The following is a 24,410-nucleotide window of genomic DNA, read 5'->3' as shown; positions in this document are numbered from 1 at the left end:
GTCCTTGGAATCTATTGTCATGAGATTTGTTTGTTCAAAATCTTTTTAATTTCACATAACCAAAATTATCCATTTTATTTCCTGTAATGTTTTCTCTCTTGTTTTCTCATAAATTCTTCCCTTATCTAATGTAATAGGATTTGATTGCTTTTTTTTCTTAATTTAAAAAAAAAAAGTAATAGAAGGTTGATTCTATCTTTGAAAACTCCATCTGAACATCTACAAACTAATATTTTTTGAACAAGATGCATATAAATTACCTAAAGATAATCTGGATGCTTGCATAATTCATAGGTCTCTTTGTGTCAATGAAAAGGAAACTTATAAATTTTGGTTTTATCATGTATTATGTTACTGAGAGAAATGTAACTGAAAGAAGAGAGGATGTAGATTGTACCTGACATTTGAAATGTGGGTACATAAGAATATTAAGAATTAGATAAGAAAAGAGAGAATAATGTTTTCCAAGTTGATGTGTACACATATAGTAATTTCCCTAGATCTCTCTTCCTAGTTGCCCTTATCTTAAAACTTTAGAGCAGGGACTTTTAACCTTTTTGGTCATAGACCCTTTTGACAATCTAGTGAAGAGATAAGCCTGTATCACAATAATCTTTAAAGTGGATGAAATAAAATTCAGACGATCGAAAAAGAAATTAATTTACATTAAAACATAGTTAAGTACTAAAGTAAAAATTCATGGAGCCCCAGTTAAGAAACTAGAGTAAACTTAAGAATAATTAAATCTTCATTCCAAACATCTTTCTGGCCTTGAACCTTAGGGGTGTGTAGGGGGGAACATGCCTATTTTTAGTACCACTTAAGATGATTGCTGCTTTTCATTCAAAAGAAAAGAGTCTTAAGTCTTTTAGGAGTGTAAGTGTCTTGGTGACTTCCTCTAGGCTATGATATTACATTGCTTTCAAACAAAAGTTGGCAAGTTTTAGCTAAAAATCCCACTCTCTACAGGAAACCTTTCCCAACTTCCTCCATCCTAATGCCTTTCCTCTGTAGAATACTTCCAGTTCATCTTATACATAGCTTATCTGTATACAGTTTTTGCATACTGCCTCCCCTATTTGTCTACAAGCTCCTTAATAGCAGGGATTGTCAGCTGCTACCTAGCTTTAATTACTGAATGAGTTTGGCCTCGGTCAAACTGTGAGACCTGTTGAAGACCTTAGTTTAAAAAGACCAAGATCTCCCACTGCATCCAGGGCCATCTCCAGTCATCTTGATCTATATGTGGCCACTGGACCCAGATGGCTCTGGAGGGGAAAGTGAGGCAGATGACCTTGCACAGATCTCCCTCACTCAAATTCAATTCACTTGAATATCATGGCATCTCTTCCCTGATGTCATGGTCCTCTTCAAGAACAAAGGACAAATAATAACAACAACAGTTATTATCACACAGCCTGGCAAAATAGTAGACATTTAATAAATGTTTATTGACTGGCTGAATGACAGTATTTAAAATATATGTAAACCACATAGGAAAAAAAATGAAATAATTTTCCTTAGGTTGATTTCTTCACTTGTCAACAGTCCCTATTGTTAGTACTTTTAAATAACAGTTTTACTTGGTGTTAGAGAAGCAAAAGGTGAAAGACTTTCATTTGCTCTTTTGAATCAAATTAGAATTTGATCTTTAGAATCTATGGAATTTTCAGTGACATAAACATTTTTAAAGTAGAGCAGAACTTAGTTCTGGAGATGGCTTCCTGACCCTATTATGATTTTCCTTCATTTCTAAGATATGTTCATATACAGAGCATCAAAATACTTGATGTACCTTTTCCAGGCTCAGAACTGGCCAAATTTGAAGGAAAGATGCAATGTAGAGCATGTTGATCTGAATTATGATATTCAAGTTTAAATCCTAATTCTGCCATTCAATACATATGTAACCTTAGACGGGTTTACTTAAGCTCTTTGTAAAATAAGGGTTACTCATTTGTAAAATAGGGAATTTTTACTAAAAATTATTGAGATTCCTTCCAACTCTAGACCTATGGTCCTAATCTCATTTTGAAATGGCAATGACAGTGCTACTTACCTTCAGGAACAGGCTGGGAATGCTTGGCTCCTTGGTCCAATTTGAATTCCAAATATAAGGTAGGTGTGCGAGTAAAAACCTTGGACTGGAGAAATGAGCAAAAGTCAGCATTTTTTTATTTTTTAGTTCTCATAAAAATAAATAAGGGATACATAAAACTGAATATGTTTGTGATGTATATTTCAGCTCATTTAGACTTTGCTGTATGATCCTGGACAGGTCACTTAACCCTGTTTGACTTAATTTCCTCATCTATAAAATAAGCTGGAGAAGGAAATGGCAAACCACTCTGGTTCTTTGCCAAGAAAACCCCAGGTGGAATCATGAAGAGTGGGACTTGAGTGAAACAACTCAACAACAAAGTCTATGAGCAGGGGTTTTCTACTATTTAGGAATATTGTTTAAATCCATCAACTTAGTAGCCAGGGTAATTCTATAATATCAGATTTTTAAAATAAGCTAAGAAATCTCTTTTGCCTTCACATCTCATTAAAGCTGTTTCATTTTTTATTTTTAGATCCTCAGAGTTCAATACAATGCCTTCAAGAGGGTAAGCATTTAATAAATGTTTTCTAAATTGACTTACTACCTGTGTGATCATTGCTAAGTGTCACAATTCCTAACTTCCTAAATCCTTTTTAGGGTTAGCCAGACAGGCAATGGTGTAATCATATAACCCAAACATTTTTCAATTCAGCATGCCAAACAATGGCATAATCTAAAAATCTGAATCTAACCATTAATGAAAACATATGGACATTGACTAAAAGAAAGAGGTATTTGAAGCATCCTTTCAAATACTAGCAAATATAGAAAACACAACAGTGGTCACTGAATTGGAAAGAAGGATAATGCCAAAGAATGTTCAAATTATTGAAAAAATGCACTCATTTCACACAACCAGAAAGGTTATGCTTCAGTTTCTGCAAGCTAAGCTTCAACAATAAATGAATCAAGAATTACCAGAACAGCCTAGTTTTTGAAGAGGCAGAGGAACTAGAGACCAAATTGCCAACATTCGTTGGATTATGAAGAAAGCAACAGAATTTTAGAAAAACATCTCCTTCTACATACATATACTATATTACATATACTACATTAAATTCTTTGATTGTGTGGATGATAATAAAATGTGGCAAATCTTCAAAGTGATGGGAGTATCATCTTGAGGAACGGGTCAAGAAGCAATAGTTAGAATAGAACATGAAACAACTGATTGGCTTAAGATCGCAAAAAAGAGTATGATAAGATGGTATATTGCCATATCATTTAACTTATAAGCAGAGTACATCATGGGAAATATCAGATTAGATGAATCAAAAGCCATAATCAAAGTTATTTGGAGAAATACTAACAATCTCAGATATGCAGAGAAGAGTGTAAAAATTGGCTTGAAGTTTAACATCCAAAAACTAAAATCTTGGCACCTGGTCCCATCATTTCCTGGTAAATAGAGGAAGAAGAAATGAAAGCAGTATCAGATTTTATTTTGGGTAGGGCTCAAAGATCAGTACAGATGGTGACTGCAACCATGGAATTAAATGACACATTCCTAAGAAGGCTATGGCAAATCTGGACAGCATACTAAAAAGCAAAGACATCACTTTGCTGACAAAAGTCTGTATAGTCCAAGCAATATTTTTTTCCAGTAGCAATGTATGGCTGTGAGAATTGGACTATAAGTAAAGCTGAGCACTGCAGAATTATTTCTTTTGAATTGCAGTGCTAGAGAAGACCTGTGAGTCTCTTGAACAGCAAATAGTGAAGTTGAAGCTTAAATACTTTGGCTATATAATGAGAAGATGGGACTCACTGAAAAAGACCCTGATTTTAAGAAAGACTGAAGGCAACAGGAAAGGGAGACAGCAGAGGATTAAATGGATAAAAAATGTCATAGAAACAACGATCATGAACAGAGTAAAGAGACAAGGGGAAGATAGAAGAGCACAGTGTACCCATGGAGTTAGCAAGAGTCAGACATGACTGAATATTAGACAAAAAACCCCACAATTCGAAGAAAAGCAGACCTAAACAAATTGTTTGCTTTGCAAATACCTCAGACAGGAATATAGGAAAGGTTAAAAAAAATTCAGCCAAGTATACAAAAAAAATGCAAGGAATGCAACAGATAAAATAAATTGTGGCAGGGGCAATCCTAAAATACATTACCAAAAAAAAAAAAAGAAAGGCATCTCTGATGTGCACAACAATGATAATAAAATAATAAGACAAATCATTAAGAGACTGGAAAGTACATGAGGATATTAAGGTGAAAGAGGAAGCCAAATAAAAGTGATATTGGAGAAATAAGTCTGAAACATCATGAACTAGAAACTAGACTTATAAATCAACACTGTTTTTAGTGGGATTAAATTACAGAAAGGAAAGGAAGAAAAAAAGGGAGAACTAAAAAAGGTAGAGGGCAATAAATGATTTTCCTTAATCAAGTCAGAGGTTGAAGGTGAAGGAAAAATAACTCCCATGGTCTCTTAAGAACAAGAGGAAAAGGATAAGGAAATAAAAGAAAACAGGAAATAATTTCATTGGTGGGAGAAGAAACAACTGATGAACATGTTCATGGGGAAAAAGAAATATTTTCTAAATGGAGATAAAAACTTTACCATGGATATAATGTACGGAGATTTGGTGCTTGAAGAGAATACTCATTATGCCCCAGGAAAAGAGAAATCACAATTCAAGGAATTAAATTGCACCCTAAAGATTAGGAAGGCATGGATCCAGAGAGGAGATTTTATGATAAATGGGACTAAAGGCATCATGCTTACATGTTAAAAGGCAGGGCTTTATTGGGGAATGGGTAGAATTAGATATGGAAATGAAGGCTAGTCATAGTGATGTTCAAATAATGGGCATCAATTAAACATTTTAAAATTGCTTAGAAAAGAGATGGAGCTCGGCCAAATAGGACAACTTTGGAAATAATGGTCTAAATCTGTTTTATATATATATATATATATATGTATATATTTTAGACCCCCCCCAATAAACTGTATATGGATGTACATAGAAATTCATAGCTTCAATTTTTTTAATGTAAATATGCTTACCATTGTTTATTAAATTCATCATAAATTGAAAAAATTAAATTTTAAAACATGCATGTATATAAGTATGCCAGGAGTGGCAAGGGTTTGGCAGAGAGGGTTACAAGCAATTTTGTGTGCCAAAAAATTTCCTCTTTTCTTTCAATATTGTATGTGTTGCAGCAGTGGGCTTTAAAATTGCCTGGTAGGTGGTTTTTACATAGTTTACAATTAATTTAAGCTCCTTCTATCAACCTTCAAAGAACAGAGAAAAGTATCCCTCTGTGACTGCATAAATGAAAGCAGAAAACCTGCTGATGGCAAATGCATACGGAGGCTCAAATTAGCAATAAATCTCCAAAACTCAAATCACAAATGACCATCAGGGTAGCAAACAGGGAAAGCAAGAAGTGATTTTACTTAAATTTCTGCCTAATCTTCTGATGATCCCCTAACCACTGGGAATCTACAACACTAATAGAAATTACCTTCAGAAAATCAAGTTTATTATTCACAACATATTGGACACATACTCTGTATAAAGGCCTTTTCCTGCCTACCAAAAAACAGGACCTCTGATTTTATACATTATGGCCTCCATGATGGTACTAATTGTGATAATAATTATGATAACCCATCATATTAACACAGTATTTTAAATAAGCTATCTTTAATATTCTTTCTGGATAGGCAGCAACAACTATTATTCATCCTTAGAGAAAGATGTTCTAATGCTGCTTACATTATAAATGCTGATCACTTCCCTATAGTGATATATATTATTGATATATATATCTATATATCATATATATGACATATATATAGTAAAATATATATATTATAAACTATATATATTAGTTTTTAGTTTTAATTTTAACATGATGATACTTAATTCTCAGAGTATAGCATAATAGAAAGAATACTGAAATTTTGCAATACTAAAAAAATTAAAAACAAAGGGTGCCAATTTATTGGGGAATAGCTTAACGAAGAAAATTATTACATTGAAAGAAAGGAGGAAGTGGATAATTTCAAAGAAACCAGAGAAGGCCTGTACAAGCTCATACAGAGTGAAGTGAGCAGAATCAGAACAGCAATTTATACAATATTAACATTTTCCCTTAAAACAACTTTGAAAGACTTACCATCTCTGATCAATGCAATGATCAACTATGATTCCTGAACAGTGATAGTGAAACATGCTACTATGTCCTAATAGAGAACTGATGGATTCAAGATGCAAAATAAGATGTACAACTGTGGACACACCTAATGTAGGAATTTGTTTTACTTGATAATGTAATTTACTACAAGAACTTTGTTTTAAATTTTCTTTTCTGCTGATGGGTTTGGTGGTAATGCAAGAGGGGATAGCAATAGGAATAGGGAAGAATGAAAAAAGAAGATAAGGCAAGACAAGGGGAACTTGGGACAAGATGGGAAAGGAAGAAAAAGGAAAGAAAAGGGAAAGAAAAAGAGAAGAGAAAGGAAGGGAAGGGAAGAAAGAGAAGAAACTAATTTTTCATCAGTGCAACTCTACCAGCATCTAGCACATACTTCTTACACTTAGAATCACAATTAAATTCTTATTTTTAATTTCTTCATTTACATATGAGGAAACTGAAGCCTACAGACAACCACAAGATTATACAAGTAAAAATAGTAAGCACATAATAAATAGAACACTGGACACAGAGTTAAGAAGATCTGAGTTAGAATCCTGTCTTAGATACTTCCTAACAGTGTGATGCTGGGCAAACCTTTCAAGTCTCAGTTTCTTTATCTATAAAATGGTTATAATAATAACACCTACGTTATGTAAATGTTAGGGTTTTATTGCTATTGTTATTATAATTTTATGTAAAGAAATTAATTGAGACTATTCCCTTGGAAAGTCAAATACTGAAGCTGAAACTTAAATGACTTGGCTACATAATGAAGAAGAGAAAAGGCATTCTGGGTAGAAGGTATACGGTAGGCCTTAATTAACTGAAAAGAGTCAAAGGGAAGGCAACTAGGATGTTGAAAGGCCACAAGATCATGCCATCTAAGAATTAACTAAAGGAACTGGAAACTTGAAGAAGAACAGATTCTGAGAAGTGTATGATGGTTATTATCAAATATTTGAAAAATTGTTATGGAGAAGAAGGGTGAAATGGATTCTGTCTGCAAAGAGCAAAACAATGAGTAATAGGTAGAAATTGCAGAGAGATAGATTTAGGAAAAATTCCTAACAATTATGTTTATTCAAGAATTGAATTAGGTTGCATTTGGCAGCAGTGGGGAACCCAACTAGAAGTCTTCAAAAAAAATAAAATGTTTGACGACCAAAGATGGGCAAAATGGGATATGGATGGTGTAAGGGAGAGGATTAAATTAAATGGCCTCTGCAATCTCATTTCTAGGACTCTATTAATATGTAAACAGGGATTCTACTTTCTTGGAGATTGAATAGTAATAAGCTAAAGACAGAGTCCTTTCCCAGATTTCAGTTTTTAAATTTTCCTTTTCACTTCTTAGACCAGAAAATGGAGCAGAATGATGTTGAGACCACAAGGAGCAAAGAAATGGCCTCTTTACTTTTATTCCAACCCTATCTCTCCAACTCTTTTTTCTGATTCCTTAATACTGCAGTCATCCTTTCTGATCTTCCTGTCTCAGTCCCCTTCCTTTCACTTCTAGTTTCTTAGAAGTAAGATTTCAAGTTTCAAAAAATTCAGGCTTCAAAAATTCAGGCCCTTTATTAGTACAGGAACAAATGATTTCACAAAAGATTTAGAGTAGAAATTCTGATTGCCCTTAGCCAACAGGGGTGTCTCCATATGGGGAAAAAAAACCCCAAAAACTATCATTCTTGCTCTACAAATACTTTAAGAATGAAATTATAATGGCTTTCAGGTCCAATGGTGTTCTATGACAAAATGAAGACCACATTAAATGCGGGCTATAAAACAGCTTAGTTCAAAACTGAGAATTACCTTTACCTTATTTCCTTCAAAAATTTTACCACTCACCAAGGTTTTCATTTGATACCCCTGACATGCTTGCTTCCTTCCTCCAGTTTTATTTGTAAATGTGATCCTAATTAAGAACAGAAATCACTACCACATGAAAACCCTGTGGCCTCGAGGTTGACCCCAAGGAATGGAATAGGGAGTTTGGGTATAACTGCAAAGGAAAATTCCTTCCCTTTGTCATTGTTTCTTCTCTATTCCATGGATAAGAACTGCCTTCTTAATCTTCTAAATATTTGTGATTTTATAATAATAACTATGCTTCCTGGTCATTAAGTGACTTAAAGTCAGTTTCACATGTCAAAATTATAATAACTGCTTTCAACATTAGGGTCCATAGACTTTTAGAAGTCTTTGCAGGAGTGTTTTCAAGGCCAATTCTGATTTTAATGCTTTTTTTTATAACCCACCATCACATTAAAAAATGGTGTGATCCATTATTCGGTGAGTTATGGTAAGTAACTGCGGTATCAGATGCCAGAACTCAAAAGTCTTATGAGATATTGGAAATAATGTTTGAAAAGTTCCTAGATCCTTGGGAGGAGGGAGGAATTAAAGTATTCATTGTGCCTAACACAACAAATATGAAGCTAATTTGTTTGATTCACTAAGAATGTTGAGATTATGGGTTTTATTTCCACGTGAGTCAACAAAGGTATAATCCAACAAAAAAAAGACCAGAAAATTATATTGCATGAATTTTTGATTCATACAGCATCTTCTCAATAAAAAGAAATTCTACTTAACTTGCATTATGATATGTCTTTTTATTTTTAGTACATTCTTCAAAGTTCTCTCTTCTTCAATATTATGCATTTATTTCACACCTAATATGCACCAGACATTATGATAAGTGTTGGGATAGAATGAAAGGTGAAAGAAAGTCCCTGTTTTTAAGGAGCTCACGGTATAATGGGAGAGACAATATACAAATACCTATGTACAAACAAGATCTACACAGAATGAAATGAAAATAATAAACAGAGGTAAGGCATTGAGGGGGACTGGAAAAACTTTCTTGGAGAAGGTAGAATTTTAAGGAAGCTTAAAAAGCCAAGAAATGGAGATGAAGAGAATGTCAGGCATAGGAGACAAGCCAGAGAAAATGCCTGGAGTCAGACCACTGAGTATCTTGTGAATAGAACAGAAAGGAGGTTAGGGAGGAAGGTCCCAGGAAATAAAATGCTTTGCAAGTCCACTCAGGACTTTATATTTGATACTAAGAATAACAGTTTACTGTCCTAGGCATTTCATCCTAAGGCAGGGAATATACTGAAAGTCAGGTAATATAATCAAATTTGTGCTTTAGAAACACAAGTTGAGTAGAAAGTGAACTGGAGTAAAGAGAGACTTGAGATAAGAAGACCAACCAGAAGTCAATAGCAATAGTCCAGGCTTGAGGTGCTCTCTCTCATCCTTACACAGACTTATGAATCTGTCCGTAGGGGCCTAGGGCAAGCAATATAAAATGGTTCTCACATTCATGATATGCAAACCATCTAAGAAATAAACAAAACCAGTACAATCTCAGAGAAGGGAAAATTATTTGCTAAAGTGATTCTGGCAACTTAATTCATAATTCTTGCTAGTTTTAACATAGGGATCCTAATTTGGTTATTTCTACACTGCTAAAGGAGTATATGTACTCAATTTTTTGGACCCTCTAAATTTTGGTTCCATGGGGACCCAGCCCACACTCCTTATAATTCTGTTTTTACATCATCTTCCTAGAGTCAACCTTAACAGGGGTAAATTACAAAAAGTGTATGGCTAAGTGAGATGAAATGATAGGAGATATCTCATCCCTTGACTTCAGTACCCATAAACAGGATATGTTTTTCTAATTTATCTCTTGGATGACTCCAACAAAGTCTATGTGGAGTTACCTTTCTGAAAACCTCAATAAATGAAAGTGAAGGCCCTAAAAGGCAGAGATTGCATCCAAGGATGACCTAAGATTTGAATAAGGTCAGAAGGCACTACTATTTAAAAATCATTCTAACCACTCAGATTGGCTAGGATCCTCTTTCTGATTGATAGTTTAGCTCAAAGTTCTTGGGTTAACAAACCTATACTTATTAGCAAATCTTAAAAATCTTACCTCTCTGGCCTTTAAGCCAGTCCCCAATATCATCTTCATTTTAACTTTTTCCACGGTTTGACTGAATCATTTTATTAGGAGGCATGGAGAGGGAAGGAGAGTTGTCCAGTATATCTTCCTGCTCTGCTCAAGGACCTTATTGGAAGATCTTGTAATATTCCTCACACACCACTGCCCATTTTAGTGATCACAAGATTTGGAGGAAATGGAGCAGTTTAACAACAAGTTGTTAAGTAATTTAACAACTTTGCTGAATTGTTTGAGTTGTGTCTAATTCTCTGCAACCCCATTATTGGGTTTTCTTAGCAAAGACACCAGAATAGTTTGCCACTTCCTTCTCCAACTCATTTTACAGATGAGGGACATGAGGCAAACAGAGTTAAATAACTTTCTCAGGGTCACAAAGCTAGTAAATATCTGAGGCCAGATTTTAACTCAGGTCCTTCTGATTCCAGGGCTGGTGCTCTATCTATTACACTGAAGTAAAGTAGTCCTTTCCCACATAGATGATTATATCCCAACTCTAGATGCTTCCTTGATATTTTAAAGCAACTTCAAGATTTCTCTAAGTGGTCATTCCAACCACCATTTGTGAAATTGGAACATATTCCTTTGCCATAGATTGAAATTGTTCTTTCCCCTTTCTAATGTACCATAAGTCACTGACACCTTATCATAAACATGATAAGAAACAGAAGAGATTAATTTTCATCCTTGGTGCCAAAGGTAGTGTGGGAAGGACACATCTTCCATTTCAGTTTCAAATATACATGCAATGTTAAAAAAAGAGAAGGCAGGCAATTTTTTGACAAAGTGACAATGATTTAATATGTGAGGAACACTAAAAAATGACAGAAAAAAAACTTCTTACATTTCTATTAAAATATGTAAAAAATTGGAAATATCAAACCTTTCTCAAGTCAACCAGAAACTCTGGGATACTTTAGGCTGTGTTCACCCCATATGTGTGGTATGTATTTTACATATAGCTGCTTTAATAACTAATTATCATTTATTACCCTTATTTTTATACTTTCTTTGATAGAGGAAGAATTGGAGGAAGGGAGAGAGTATATGAGAGGCAGAATGGCAAAGGGGAAAGAAGGCTGACTTTATTGACAGAAAAAAAGAGTTCAAGTGTCATCTGTAATTCACATCTTACAAGCTATGTGACTATCAGGAAGGTAGGTGGTAAGTACAGTGGATAGAGAGCTGGGGTTAGCATTAGGAAGATTTGAGTTCAAATTCAGTCTCAGACACTTATAAGGTTATCTTGTCAAGTTATTAACCTTTGCTTTCATGTTTTTTCTATGTAAAATGGGTTTGATAATAGATTTTACATCACAGGTATTGTTGTGGGGATCATATGTGACAATATCTGTAAAGTACTTCATACTGTACCTAGAAAGTGTTTAAAGTGCTTCTTTCTTTCCTTCCACAGCATTTTGCATCTCAATTCCTATTCTGTAAAATGACAACAATGATACTTCTGTCCACTTCATGGAGCAGCAGAGAGTGAGTGATACAGTGGAAAGAGCCTGGCCTGAAGTCAGGAAGACCATTTTCCTGAGTTCAAATCTGACCTCAGATCACACTAGCTGTGTGATCCTAGGAAAGTCACTTACTCTCTTTACCTAAAAAATGAGCTGGAGAAAGAAATGTCAAGCCACTTCAGTATCTTTGCCAAGAAAAACCCCAATGGAGTTTCAAAGAGTCAAACACCAAAGAAAGTGACTGAACAACTTGCTCTGTGACCTTGGTCAAGTCATTTAAACCTATCTGACTCAGGTTCCTCATTTGTAAAATGAGCTGGAGAAGAAAATGGCAAACCCCTCCAGTATCTTTGCCAAAAAACAAACAGCTCAAATAAAGAAATGACTGAACAATAACTAACAACTGTCATTATTCCTCACTAAACTGTAGGGCAGGAAGAGGAACTGAATGAGTTACGAAAAATACTTTGTAAACCTTAAAGCATTATAGAAATGTTCATCATTGTTATAAGAGGAATTAAGAAACTGTAAGGGAATATAAAACAAGTGAATCTGTATTAACAGCCCACAAATGAAATCAAAGAAAAGTTAATTGTGAAATGAATTTAATTATTTCATTCATTAAATCAATGTCCTTGCCTGAAGATGGACCATACACTCAGGAAAACTGAGTTCAAATCTGACCTTAGAAATTTACTAGCTATGTGATCTTGGACAAGTTATTTAACTTTGCTTGCCTCAATTTCCTCCTCTGTAAAATGAGTTGGAGATGGAAATGGCAAACCACTTATAATGAGTCAGATACGGCTGAAACAACTAAACATTTGCTATGCTCTTTTCCTTGGTGATTTCATCAACTCCCACAGGTTTAATGATCATATCTCCAGAAACTATATAATCCCATTGTAATCTTGCCTGAATTTGCCTGTTGGATATCTCCAGATGGATGTCTGATAAGTATATATCTAACTAAATAAGCTATACAAAATGGAACTCATATTTCTCCTAAAATTCATTCCTCCTCCAAATGGCCCTATTTTTATTTATAGTACCATAATCCTTCTACTTATTCATGTTTGGAACTTTAAAATGATCCTTGACTCTGCTAAATAAATAAAGTGATCCTTGACTCTTCTTTGTTTAATTCTACCTCCACAACATTTCTTGCATTAGTCCACTTTTCTCCATTCTAGTTTATTACCTCACTTGGATTATTCCATGGTATCTTAATTGGTCTCAGTGTTTCCAGGCTGTCCCTTGTATAATGCATCATCCAGAAGCTATTTACTGATATTTCCAAAACACAAATGACACAGAAAGTGTCATTTCCTCCACTCAAAAATCTTCAATACCTCTCTGCTGCCTTAACAATAAAATAAAAGTTCCTCAGTTTAGTCTTATATATGAAATTCTTTACATTGTCCCCTACAAACTACACTCTAATTTAGATGTCCAATATTGTTTTGACAATTTATTGTCAACATTTATTGTTGTTGTACTTACTATGTGCCAGACACTATACTATGATCTGGATATATATATATAAAGAAACAAATAGCATCCTTTACTTAAGAAGCTTACATGGGGGAGACATGCAAGGTTGTCTTCAGTTCATTTTCCCTCTCAATATATGGAACCACTCCCTCTTCTAAGGTGAGAGTCCCCTAATAGTTCCATCTACAAAAATCTCCTTCTAGTAAATGATTTGAGAGAGGTATTCATTCTTCAGTAGAAATGATCAGTAAGATCCATTAACCTTCCAGGAAGATATCTTTAGCATATCAGAAGATAAAACCTTATGTCCTTAAGGGCTAGAAAATAAATCCAAATGGTGATTTAGCAGAAACATCAGATTTTTCCTTCTTAGACTGAAAACAGTTCCAGAAGAATTGCATATCCTCTTTCTTCCTCTAGTTTTTCAGGAATCAATCAAACTTAAATGACTTAAACTGGCAGGGAGCAATTATGGCAATTGTAGTTAGCTACCTGAGTGAAAATTAGGAAGAGTGCCTGATTCCCATCTTAGTCTAGGTACTGACATAGGTGAAAGAGATATTGCCCAAACAATAACTAAGGGAGGAAGAGAATAAGCATTTATATAGTGCCTCCTATGTTTCTCTTAATAGGCAACTATCTTGACCCAAATGTAAATATACTCACTATAAACTAACTTTACAGACTTCTTCAGTTGATGGGGTAGGAGGTCCTTATAAGGAGAGGTTAATATATATTTGGCATATAATAAAGGATTCTTTTTTCAGGAAGGAGAACACTTTAATAAAGTATGCTTCTCATTCCAAAATTTAAACTTTTGTCACTATAAAAGAAAGAAAAAACAAATTGGGGGGAGTGTCTTAAAAGATGAAACTGTGTTTATCTCCCTTTCTAGCAGTTACAGAATCCCCATTCAACATAGGAGACAGCAAGAAAGATTGTATACCCAATAACCTACCCAATAAACAATTAAAAAAAACCCAATAAATCCAATAAATTAGTGGAATGTCCTATTCCTCTTCCAGCAGGAAACAGATAAAAGAGGAAAATGTTTCATTATGTTGGGTTTAAATCCCTCCTTGTAATTTCTATCTATTGGTCCAAATTCTGACCTCTAGGACCAAATAAAACAAGTCTAATCCATTTTCCATATAACTTCAAATAATTAAAAACTACTATAACATTCCCTTGGCAGCTAGATGGCATAATGCATTGAACATTAGTCTTGGAATCAGAAAAACTCATCTTCTTGAGTTCAAATCCGGCTTCCAAAATTTACTAGCTATGTGATCTTGGACAAGTCACTTAAACCTCCTTGCTTCAGTTTCCACAAGTCAAGATTATCACCCTCATTATGTCACTGGTTCTATTTGATAATGAAGGACGAGCAATAATAGCAACAAAATTCCTTAAAATGAGCTGGAGAAGGAAATGGCAAAGCACTCAAATATCTTTGCCAAGGAAGCCCCCCAAATGGAGTCATGAAGAGTTAAACATGACTGAAACAATTGAAGAACCATAAAATAATGTTACTCTTAATATTCTCTTTAAGCTAAATCATTAGTTATTTTAATGATCCTGATATGTCATTGTTTTAAATTTTAAGAGAACAAATAAAGCCCATGAGTTACCATCCATTGTTTATAAAAATTTATCTAGGATTTCCCCAAAAAGTATTTAGCCTGTCTCTGCTTTGGTTCCCCAAAGCACTTAAAATTATTAACATCATGCAATTTAATCAGCATCTTTAGTATCTTAGACCTCGGAAAAAACAAAGGGCAAGACATTTATTCATTATGATATGCTGTTCTTAGAAAAGAAGGAATGTAAGCCAAAACAAAACACAAGGAAAAGAAAAGATATGAGATTGAGGATAGAAAGTGATAGGAAAAAGGCTAAAGGGACCAAGATAAAGAAATCATGGAGTTTGGCTGCAACAGACCACAATGACAAGGATAAAAGAATAAAAGCAGTTAATCCATTTGTACCACCTAATTATCATTCCAACCCTTTAGACCTTAATCAGTAAATGTTATCTATTGCATGGTGCTATGAAAGTAACTTAAAACTGTGGGTGATTTTTCTTAATTATTTTTTCTGATTTTTACTCCCTGGAATTTTTTTTTTCTAAAATCCATTTCCAACTTCATTGGTCTTCAACAAGGGCAATGGATTCAAAATTCTGAATATGACCTACTCATTTCCTATCCCCATTCAATTTCTCAGTCTTGGCTTTGTCTGTGCTACCCAGGGAAAACACTGAATGATATTCACAGGGTATTCTAGTTGAAATCTTATATTTAGTCACACACACATACATATACGTGTGTGTGTATGTATATGTATGTATATATACACACATGTACATATATACAGCTCTACATGTATTGTGTGTGTGTGTGATATATTTGTATGTGCCTATACACACATCTACAATCAACAGTCTCAAATTTATATCTAACTTTGGGAAAATTCATTAGCCAAATCCAAATAGTTCTCCACAGGCAGATATAGTGAGAAATGCCTAGTGAGAGGAGGGCTGAGAGGAAAGCAAGGAAGGTGAGAGGAAATAAGAAAAGACTGGTTTTGTTGCCCTGTAATGGCTGAGTATAAAGAATCTGGACCAAAAAAAAAATGATAATAAAGGTGTTACTGGTGGAATGCTTCAAATGAAGCTGACAGAGGAGGCACAAATCCATGCAAGTGGCTAAAACAATGTAATAGGGAAAATGATAAGTTCTCAGAATGATACTAAAGAAAGAATCTTAGAATCATGAGAAATTTAGGTTTAAATAAACCTCTTAAAACAGTTAAAGTATTAACTGTTCATATTAGTCAATCAGACATCTTTATTAAGTACCTACTATGTGCTACCTGCACTGTGCTAAGCAATAAGGCACAAGACAGCCCCTGCTTTCAAGAAGCTCTAATCCAATATAAATGTGTCACCTTGGACAAATCATTTATATTCTTAAGTATCAATCTTTTCACCTATGAACTGAAAATAATAATGCCTGAACTCAAAGACTGGATTTGAGACTCAAATGAGTTTATTTATACAAAGTGTTTAGCAAACTCTAACTACTTGAAGATTAGCTGTTATTATAATTATCACTGTTATTGCTGTTACCAATGGGTCCTTCTCCCAGAGGCACATCATCCATCAGTTTTATCTATCTATCTAACATCTAACTCTATTTACATATCCATCTACAAAGGTGTATATTTCATATATATATATAGTATATATATGCACATGCATGCAAACATATGTATATGTCCATGTTCATAATAGCCATTCTGTCAAAGCTTAAAGTGGCTGCCTCTTGGGGGCCTATGGGGCCTAAGTCACTATGGGGGACTAAGTTACTAATGACCCTGATAGTTTTATTTCTTCCCCTCTCCCAAAAAGACAGCTATCAGAGTCAGAATTCTACTGCAGTAGAAGCTTTTATACTTCTCAGAGAGATTGAGAGAGAAATAATTGAAGGCAATAAATGAGGAAGAGAAAAAAAATTGGCCACTGCAACAGGAACAGATGGAAAATGTTTTCCTAGCGTTTGACTCAGTCTTGCAGCTGGTAGAGCCCTGGTCTAGGTTTTTCTCTGATTTGTTGCTTGTCTTATTTAGAGGATCCAGCATAGGACCATGTCTATTTGGAGAAGGCATAGGATCAGTGATGACTGACTTCTCTCTTGCATCTCCTTTCTTTGTTTTATTGTTGCCTATAAGAAGTCAGCACTGGTTACCATTAAGTATTCTTTGATTTTTTACATTTGTTTTCTGTTAGTTTGTCTTTTAATTATGATTCTACATAAATCTAAGATAAATTTTATGTTCAGAATTATTATCTTTTGAAAAGATGCTTGTTGTAACAAAGGGGAGAAAAAAGTAATTGTCTGTATTAGATTCAAATAGTAGGGAGAGCATCCTCTTAACTGGGAAATCAATGGCTTATCTGGGGTGGGGCTCAGATCTTTATGATGTTTACTATAATCTATATTTTCAAAATTTTTAATTTTTAGAGGAAGAAAACCACCTGAACTGCAAATTTTGCCTTTGACTAAAAGCCTGATGAGTGAGCTTCATTTTTTGGGTTTTCACACTCCACTCCCAGGAGAGAAAAGGAAAAGGGAGTTAAGGTAGAAATCTCAAAGGAAGGTCATACATGCAGAGAAACCCCAGTGGACAGAGACAAATGATATGAGGGAAAATCAATTCCATCTTCCAGAGGGATGTGTGGGAGGGAAGGGAAGTGTTTTTCATCCCTACTACCCTCCATAGCAAGAATTGATGAGTAATACACACACACAAACACTTACACATACTTATGCATATATATGTATATAAAAATGTGTCTCCTTTTAAATCCCTGTCTAGTGTGTATATAAGTGTATATCTATGTATGTGTGTGTGTCTATGTATATGTGTGTGTGCATGTATACAAATTACAATAGTAGGTGTAAGTTAACATATTCTGGTGGAGGAAGTTCTTCACCAGGAACGCTCTTACACCAAATAAATCAGAAGTTTGAGCTACCTATCCACAAACACACACATACACATATACACAAGTATGCAAAAAGAGACAATTTTTATAGTGTAGGAGAACGAACTGCAATTCCAATAGTCTATCATGTCTTAACCAAGAGTTAAGAGTTGCTTTATATATTATGATAATTATGCTTTTATTCCAATTTTTTTTCTACATTCATGATGACCAGGGCCAAGAACCTCAGTGATACAGGATGTGACTTTTGCCTTATGGGCATACCTACAAGATACAGTCTCCACATAATTCTTATCCTGTTCTTGTGGAAAAGGAACCCTGTTTGGTGTTGCAGGAATATGCTTCCTAGGTGAAGAGGTCAGCAATTACATCTTGAAGGCATAAAAACATCTGGCACACTCTCTTTTTTGTAGGAGAATGTCATTCCTGAGATGAGTGGATTGCCTTAGGCAAAATCAACTTTTTATACAACCTGGCTCCTTAGGTCTTGCATGACTGTTTATTTGAAAATTCCTACTTCTAAATGAAGTGTCAACTAGGCATGCCAGGAATAGTGTAGTTCTGAAACAGGCTGTTTGAAGTTACCATATTAGCTTCTCTTCTGTGCTCCTAGTTAAAATAAACAAGACTGAAAAAGTGAGTTATGTCCACATGGGCACATTTTTTAAACATTTCTAATTAAGAAATGTTTTACAAATTCTGGTCTGCAAATTGACAGTGATTATCATCTCACTTTCAGTGTCCATGTTGGTCAGTGTCCAGAGGATCAGCTTGCCTTGTGTGAAATTCAAATCAAGATAGTTATTTAGGGGCTGGGGAAAGGAACACATTACACTGCTATGTAACATCCAGCATCCCAAGAGGACTAGCACATTTCTTCTTCATCCTAATTTCTTTATAATCAGAACAGGGCTTTATAAAAGACATGTACATTCAGATCTAATTATTGTTGTTCAATCATTTCCATCTCTTTGTGACTCCATTTGAGTTTTTCTTGGCAAAGATACTGGAATGATTTGCTATTTCCTTCTGCTCATTTTACAGATGAGGAAACAGAGACAAACAGGGTTAGTGATTTGCTCAGAGTTCCATAGCCAATAAGTGTCTGAGGACAGATTTAAACTTAGATCTTCCTTTCTCCATTCCCAGCATGCTATCTTCTGACTTATCAGATTACAATTAACCAGGGAATATTGAATTTGAAGAAACATTTATATGATATATTTTGCTCATGGTGTATTTTATCAGCAAGAAGACAGAGTTATGATGCTCATTTCATGAAGGGTTTCCTATGCCAGATGCAATTGTTTCATAGTACTAAGTGCACCTAAACAAAAAAAAAAATGAACTAGTGAGAGAGCATGACTTAAAACTACAAAAGGTTTTACTAAAATGTTGTAAAAGAGAGTATCAGACTCTTGGAGCCTGAATTAATTTCATTCATTCTCTCAGACTCTTAACTCTTCAAAGTTCTCTTCAAATATGGAATTCAGTAGAAACTCTTCAAAGATGGAATTTAATGGAAACTTCCTTTCTAGGTGAAAGTGCCAGAATGGCAAGCCTCGCCTCTTTTCTTCAAAAACACCTTGCAAAAATGCTGTCCGTACCATATTTGGGAGCAATAAAAGAAAAAAAAAAAGCATTAACTTATTTGTTAAACTAATAAGTTTGTTAACTTATTTGTCTAACAAAATGGAAAAGAGAAAGAATACTATCAGAAGGAAACAAAAGAGTAGCATTCTTAGTGATTAAAATATTTTAGGTTCCTCAGAGATGAGATAATCTGCTATCCACAAAGGTGCCTACTGAGAAGAAAGATGAAGGGTAAAACCATAGACTTCAAAGACTTGATAATCCCCCATTTCAGATGGGAACATTCAATCACTTCAGAAACCATTGCTTTCCTCTAAAAAATAACAAAAATAGAGCTTCTAAAGATAAGAAACATTTCTGTAATGGGAGCATTGTTTCACATTGACATGTTTGCAACCACAGCTGGTGTCTGCTGCATCCAAAGTCTCATGTCAGAACTCTACCAACACTCACATTCACTACTATCAAGAGTTATACTTTTCATTCTTGTTCAAGATAAAGCCATGAACTTGCAGAGGAAAATAACTGGCCTATGTGCCACTAATATCATATGTGCTTTCCTTAATATATTTAGATTCAAAAAGACTTTAATTAAAATCTGGACTACGACATTTATTGGTCATGAAACCATGGATAAGGTTTGCTTGCCTCAGTTTCCTCAACTGTAAAATGGGAGGGATAATAGCACTTCACAAAATTATTGAGAAGCTCAAATCTTGTGATTTATAAAGTCCTTAGCATGGTGCTTAGCACATAAGAGGTATTTAACAAATGCTTGCTCCCCTCTTCTGCCCTTCCCCTTTAATTTAAGAAATTATTCCTAACAAGTTCATTGGAAAGGAATGATATCACCTGTGGAGATTCATACCCTTCCTAAATTTCATATTCATATAATAACCAGATTCATAACTATAATGAGGAGAGAAGAGGATTGATGTCCATTGGGTAAAATTCCATGTTATAAAATTTTAGAATTTTTTACAAAAAGAAAAATTTTATAAGAGGAGTTGTCTTAATAAGCATATAACCCATCAAATTATCAAGACCCAACCATTCCCCAGATATCCAGTTCTAATTTCCCAAATGTTTGGTAGCTATTTCCATATAGATGTTTTATTGACTCTTCAAGCTAAATATGTCCCATCTGAGATCATTAAAATTTGTCCTTTTATGTCTACATTTCTGTAGTTTATATTACCAGCCTCTGAGTGATTCTAAAAAGAATTTTGAAAAAGGTTTCTGATCACGAAGATTGGATGGAATTCTAATTCTAATTCTAAGGTCCCCTGATTAGCTATAAGATACTCAGATAATCAAATGGCTCTGTGATTTCATTGATTTAGGAATTTCCCAGTGATAGATCCCACCCACTGCCAGATTCTATCCTGTGCAGCTCTCATCCCTGACCTCCCCAAAGTCTGTCCATGGCACAAGGATCCAGGTTCATCATCTTAAAGTGATCTTTGATAGTTCTTTTCTCTTTTTCTCTCTCATATGAAAACAGTTTCCAAGTCCCTGTCAATTCTACCTCTACCATATTTCTCTTTCTTCTTTTCTTTGTTCCTTTCTTTCTTTCTTTTAGAATTTAGATCCATTGTATAAGTTGCCTTATTCCATCAAATTATCAGAACCCTTTCTTCCTTTTTTTCTTCTTCTTCTTTTTTTTTGAGGCAATTGGGGTTAAGTGACTTGCCCAGGATCACATAGCTAGTATCTACAGCTAGATTTAACTCAAGTCCTTCTGACTCCTTTGTATTACCTAAGTGCTCCTCTATCATATTTCTTGCATTGATCCCACTTTGGATTCTATTCCTGACTCTTCTCCAATCTTTCCTACCTTGCCACAGAAATCTCTTTATTTTAGAGGATCACACCATTCCTGGATTTTTCACATTGGAAATATCCTCTGCCCCTCTAACCTTTTTCTCTGATTGGCTGATTTCTCCCAGAATCTCTTCTGTAATGAAGACACTCAGACTAGTCATATAGTCATTCCTTTCCAAGATGCACTCCATATACTCCATGCCATTGCCACTGGACCCAGATGACTTTGGAGGGGAAAGTGAGACAAGTGACTTTGCACAACCCTCCCTCATTTCATCCCTGATATCATGGTCCCCTTTGAGAATGAAGGACAAAAACAACCCAACAAAATAAGCAAACAAAAAAAAAAAACTTGCCATAGAAAGCTCTTTGCTCTATCCCTAGATTCTCTGAATATTCTCTATCATGTCCCCTCATGTGAGTATCCTTCCTCTTTCCTTTCTTGTGCTATTTTCTCCCATTGGAATATAAGCTCTTTGAGGACATGGACTGTCTTTCTTTCTGCTTGTATTTCTTTCCCTAGTACTTAGCACAGTAAGAGCTTAATAAATGCTTATTGAGTTGTTCCCCTCCTCTCAACCCTAGATTAACTCTTTTCACTTCTTGTTGGAATCCTAGGGTTAACTCAACTTAAACAAGATACTAAGTGGAACTGAGAAACAATGCTTGTGTTCACACCTGTACTCACTGGAGTTCACACATTTGGGAGATTTCAGGGTTAGTATGAGATATCTGAATTCACACCTCCCTTGAAGCTTTCAGGGCCAGAGAGCACTCTGGGAGAAACCCATAATCCCTCCCTCTCAGAAGAGATCCTATATAAGAAACAGACAGAGGCTCTCTTGAGGAGTTGAGCTGAAAACACTGAGAGAGAGTTCAGCTGAAGATTGAGAAGGGAGCATCAGTTCAGTTGAGGAGAAGCCCACTCTCGGAGGCACAACCAGATTCATCTTCATCTCACACAGCTATGGTGGCTGGGCTCCTGCACTTCCCCCACTGAGACCAATGCTGGTCTGAAAGGCTCTCCAGAAAGCTGCCCAGCCCCAGGCAAGGAGGTGTGGCTGGAGGCTGAAGAAAGCAGAGGCAGAAGCAAGGGACAAAGCTGCATGAGCTCTTAGAACCAAGGAGAGAGAGAGAGGGGCCTCTAAAAAAACTAACTGGGCTATATTGGAGACAATAAAAGATCTGAACTTTTAGCACCTGACTGCATTTGGAGTAATTATTGATTTTAACTGAAAAGAAGGCTGCCTCCAGAAAACCTCCCCAAGAAACCTGCTTTCTCCCAGAAAGAACCATCTTATTATTTTAAAGAAAAATAACACAACATTTTGGTGCCCTGAACATGGGACTAATCTCAGTGGAAAAGCCTCTGATCCTGAATCCAGCGGAAAAGTCTTCTTGACCCAGAAATTAGGGTGAATGCAACAAAGAAATTTTGTTAAAAGAGTTAAAGTCGAATTTCAGCTAAGATGGGCCAGATGTTTAGAAAACAGCTTTCTGTTTCTGTTCAAGGAAAGTGTCTAGAGAGCATTTGTCAAAATTATGGAAAGCCAAGGTTTGATTATAATTTTGGCGCAGATCACTGAACTTTTAGAAACTGTAAAGAACATATGTCCTTGTTTCTCTCTGGAAAAAGAATTGAATCTAGATGAATGGAAATTAGTAGGAGAGGATCTTTGTCAATTCTATAATAAAAATGGACTTAACTCAAATTCCAAAGACATACTTAATACATATAATTTAATACAACTGGCTACAAGAAGTTATTTAAGTGTTAGAATGAAAAAAAAAGAAAGTGCAGCAGGGAGAGGTGTCAATTAAACTAGGTGAAAAGCAGCAAGAATCAGAAAAGAATGGAATTAATTACAATTCTGAGTGTGATACTTCACAGCAGGAGGAATTAGATCATTCCACATCTCATGACCCTCTCCCCTCAATTAACCCTTCAGGGGTGGAGGAAGAAGTGGGAGAGAGAGAAGCAGAAACACAGTCAGCTTCTCCTGTGAAGCAAATATGACAAGATTAGAAGAGGCATTAATTAAGGCAAAAAATGAAGGAGAAGACATATCTGATTTTATAAATGCATATCCTGTGATTGAAAAGCTTGACTCTTCAAGTCAGAAGGAGAGAAAATACATTCCTTTTAATTTGGAAAAAATTAAGGATTTGAAAAAGGATTGCACTCTTTATGGGGCTACATCCTCTTATGTTAAGCTGTTACTAGATAATTTGTCTTATGAAATCTTAACCCGAGTGATTGGAAATCCATAGCAAAGATATGTTTAGAACCGGGACAAAATTTGTTGTGGCTTTCAGAGTTTCATAAATTATGTAGGATGCAAGCCCAATGCAACAGGCAAACAGGAGCTAATGTACAAATAGCTTTTGACCAACTAGCTGTGAAGATCAGTATGGAGAGAATTCAGAACAGATTTATTATCCCATAACAGTGTAAGAGCAAATTTCTAAGGCTGCAATAAAAGCTTGGAATTCTCTCCCTCAACAGAAAGATGGAAGTAAAGCTTTTACAAAAATAGAGCAAGGTCCCAATGAACCTTTTGCAGATTTTGTGGGACATTTGCAAACAACTGTAATAAGAACCATTGGAGATAATCCTGCCCCAGAAATAATGACCAGACATCTGACTAAGGAAAATGCCAATGAGGTTTGCAAAAGAATTATATGGGGACTAGACAAAGATGCTCAAAGACAAAGATTCGTGAATAACTAATTTCATCCTAATGGTATTAGAGTTGGGAACTCTTGGTCTTAAATGGACTTCCTTTTCCCTTTTCAGAGAGGACACTGCTGAAAAAGGCAATTGTTCTAGATTAAAACAATAGATCCCAAAAAGAAAAAAAAATTAGAAAGTTTAGGGCACTATATGCATAGTAGTGGTTTAGGCTAGCTATTTTTCTGCAGCATCTTTCACTGAATTAAAGAATGCTTTTATTCCCCAGGACAAGAGTAGAGAAAGGTAATGAGCATTTATTAAGAACTTATTCTATTCCAGGCACTGTGCTAAATGTTTTACAAATATCATCTTATTTGATCTCATTTAAATGTGGTAATTGATACAGTAAAGATTTGTACATCATAGAATGGGCAAATCATATTTCAGGGAAAATGTGGAGGAAAAGCAAATAGGGGATAAGGGCATCTCAACCACCTAATTCTGACATCTTAAACTAATTAACAGTGATTTTGGGGCTACCACTTTGCTACTCCTATGCCCCTTTGTAGGGCATATTGTCATAGGAAAAATGAAATATACCTTT

General features: G+C 35.1%; 1 protein-coding gene across 2 annotated transcripts in view; it reads right to left on the bottom strand.

Moving 5' to 3' along the window:
• PIR (pirin) overlaps positions 1 to 24,410 on the bottom strand; it is an 88,533-nt gene that overhangs the window by 22,246 nt on the left and 41,877 nt on the right. For both annotated transcript variants that reach the window (XM_031958968.1, XM_003765557.4), the window contains exon 6: positions 2,060 to 2,144. In XM_031958968.1, coding sequence (XP_031814828.1) covers positions 2,060 to 2,144 — 85 coding nt within the window. The remainder of the gene's footprint in view (positions 1 to 2,059; positions 2,145 to 24,410) is intronic.

The sequence above is a fragment of the Sarcophilus harrisii genome, chromosome 3, assembly GCF_902635505.1.
Source record: "Sarcophilus harrisii chromosome 3, mSarHar1.11, whole genome shotgun sequence".
In the NCBI taxonomy this organism is placed as follows: Eukaryota; Metazoa; Chordata; class Mammalia; order Dasyuromorphia; family Dasyuridae; genus Sarcophilus; species Sarcophilus harrisii.
The sequence above is the reverse complement of the archived record's forward strand: the minus strand, read 5'-3'. Positions and strand labels throughout refer to the sequence as shown.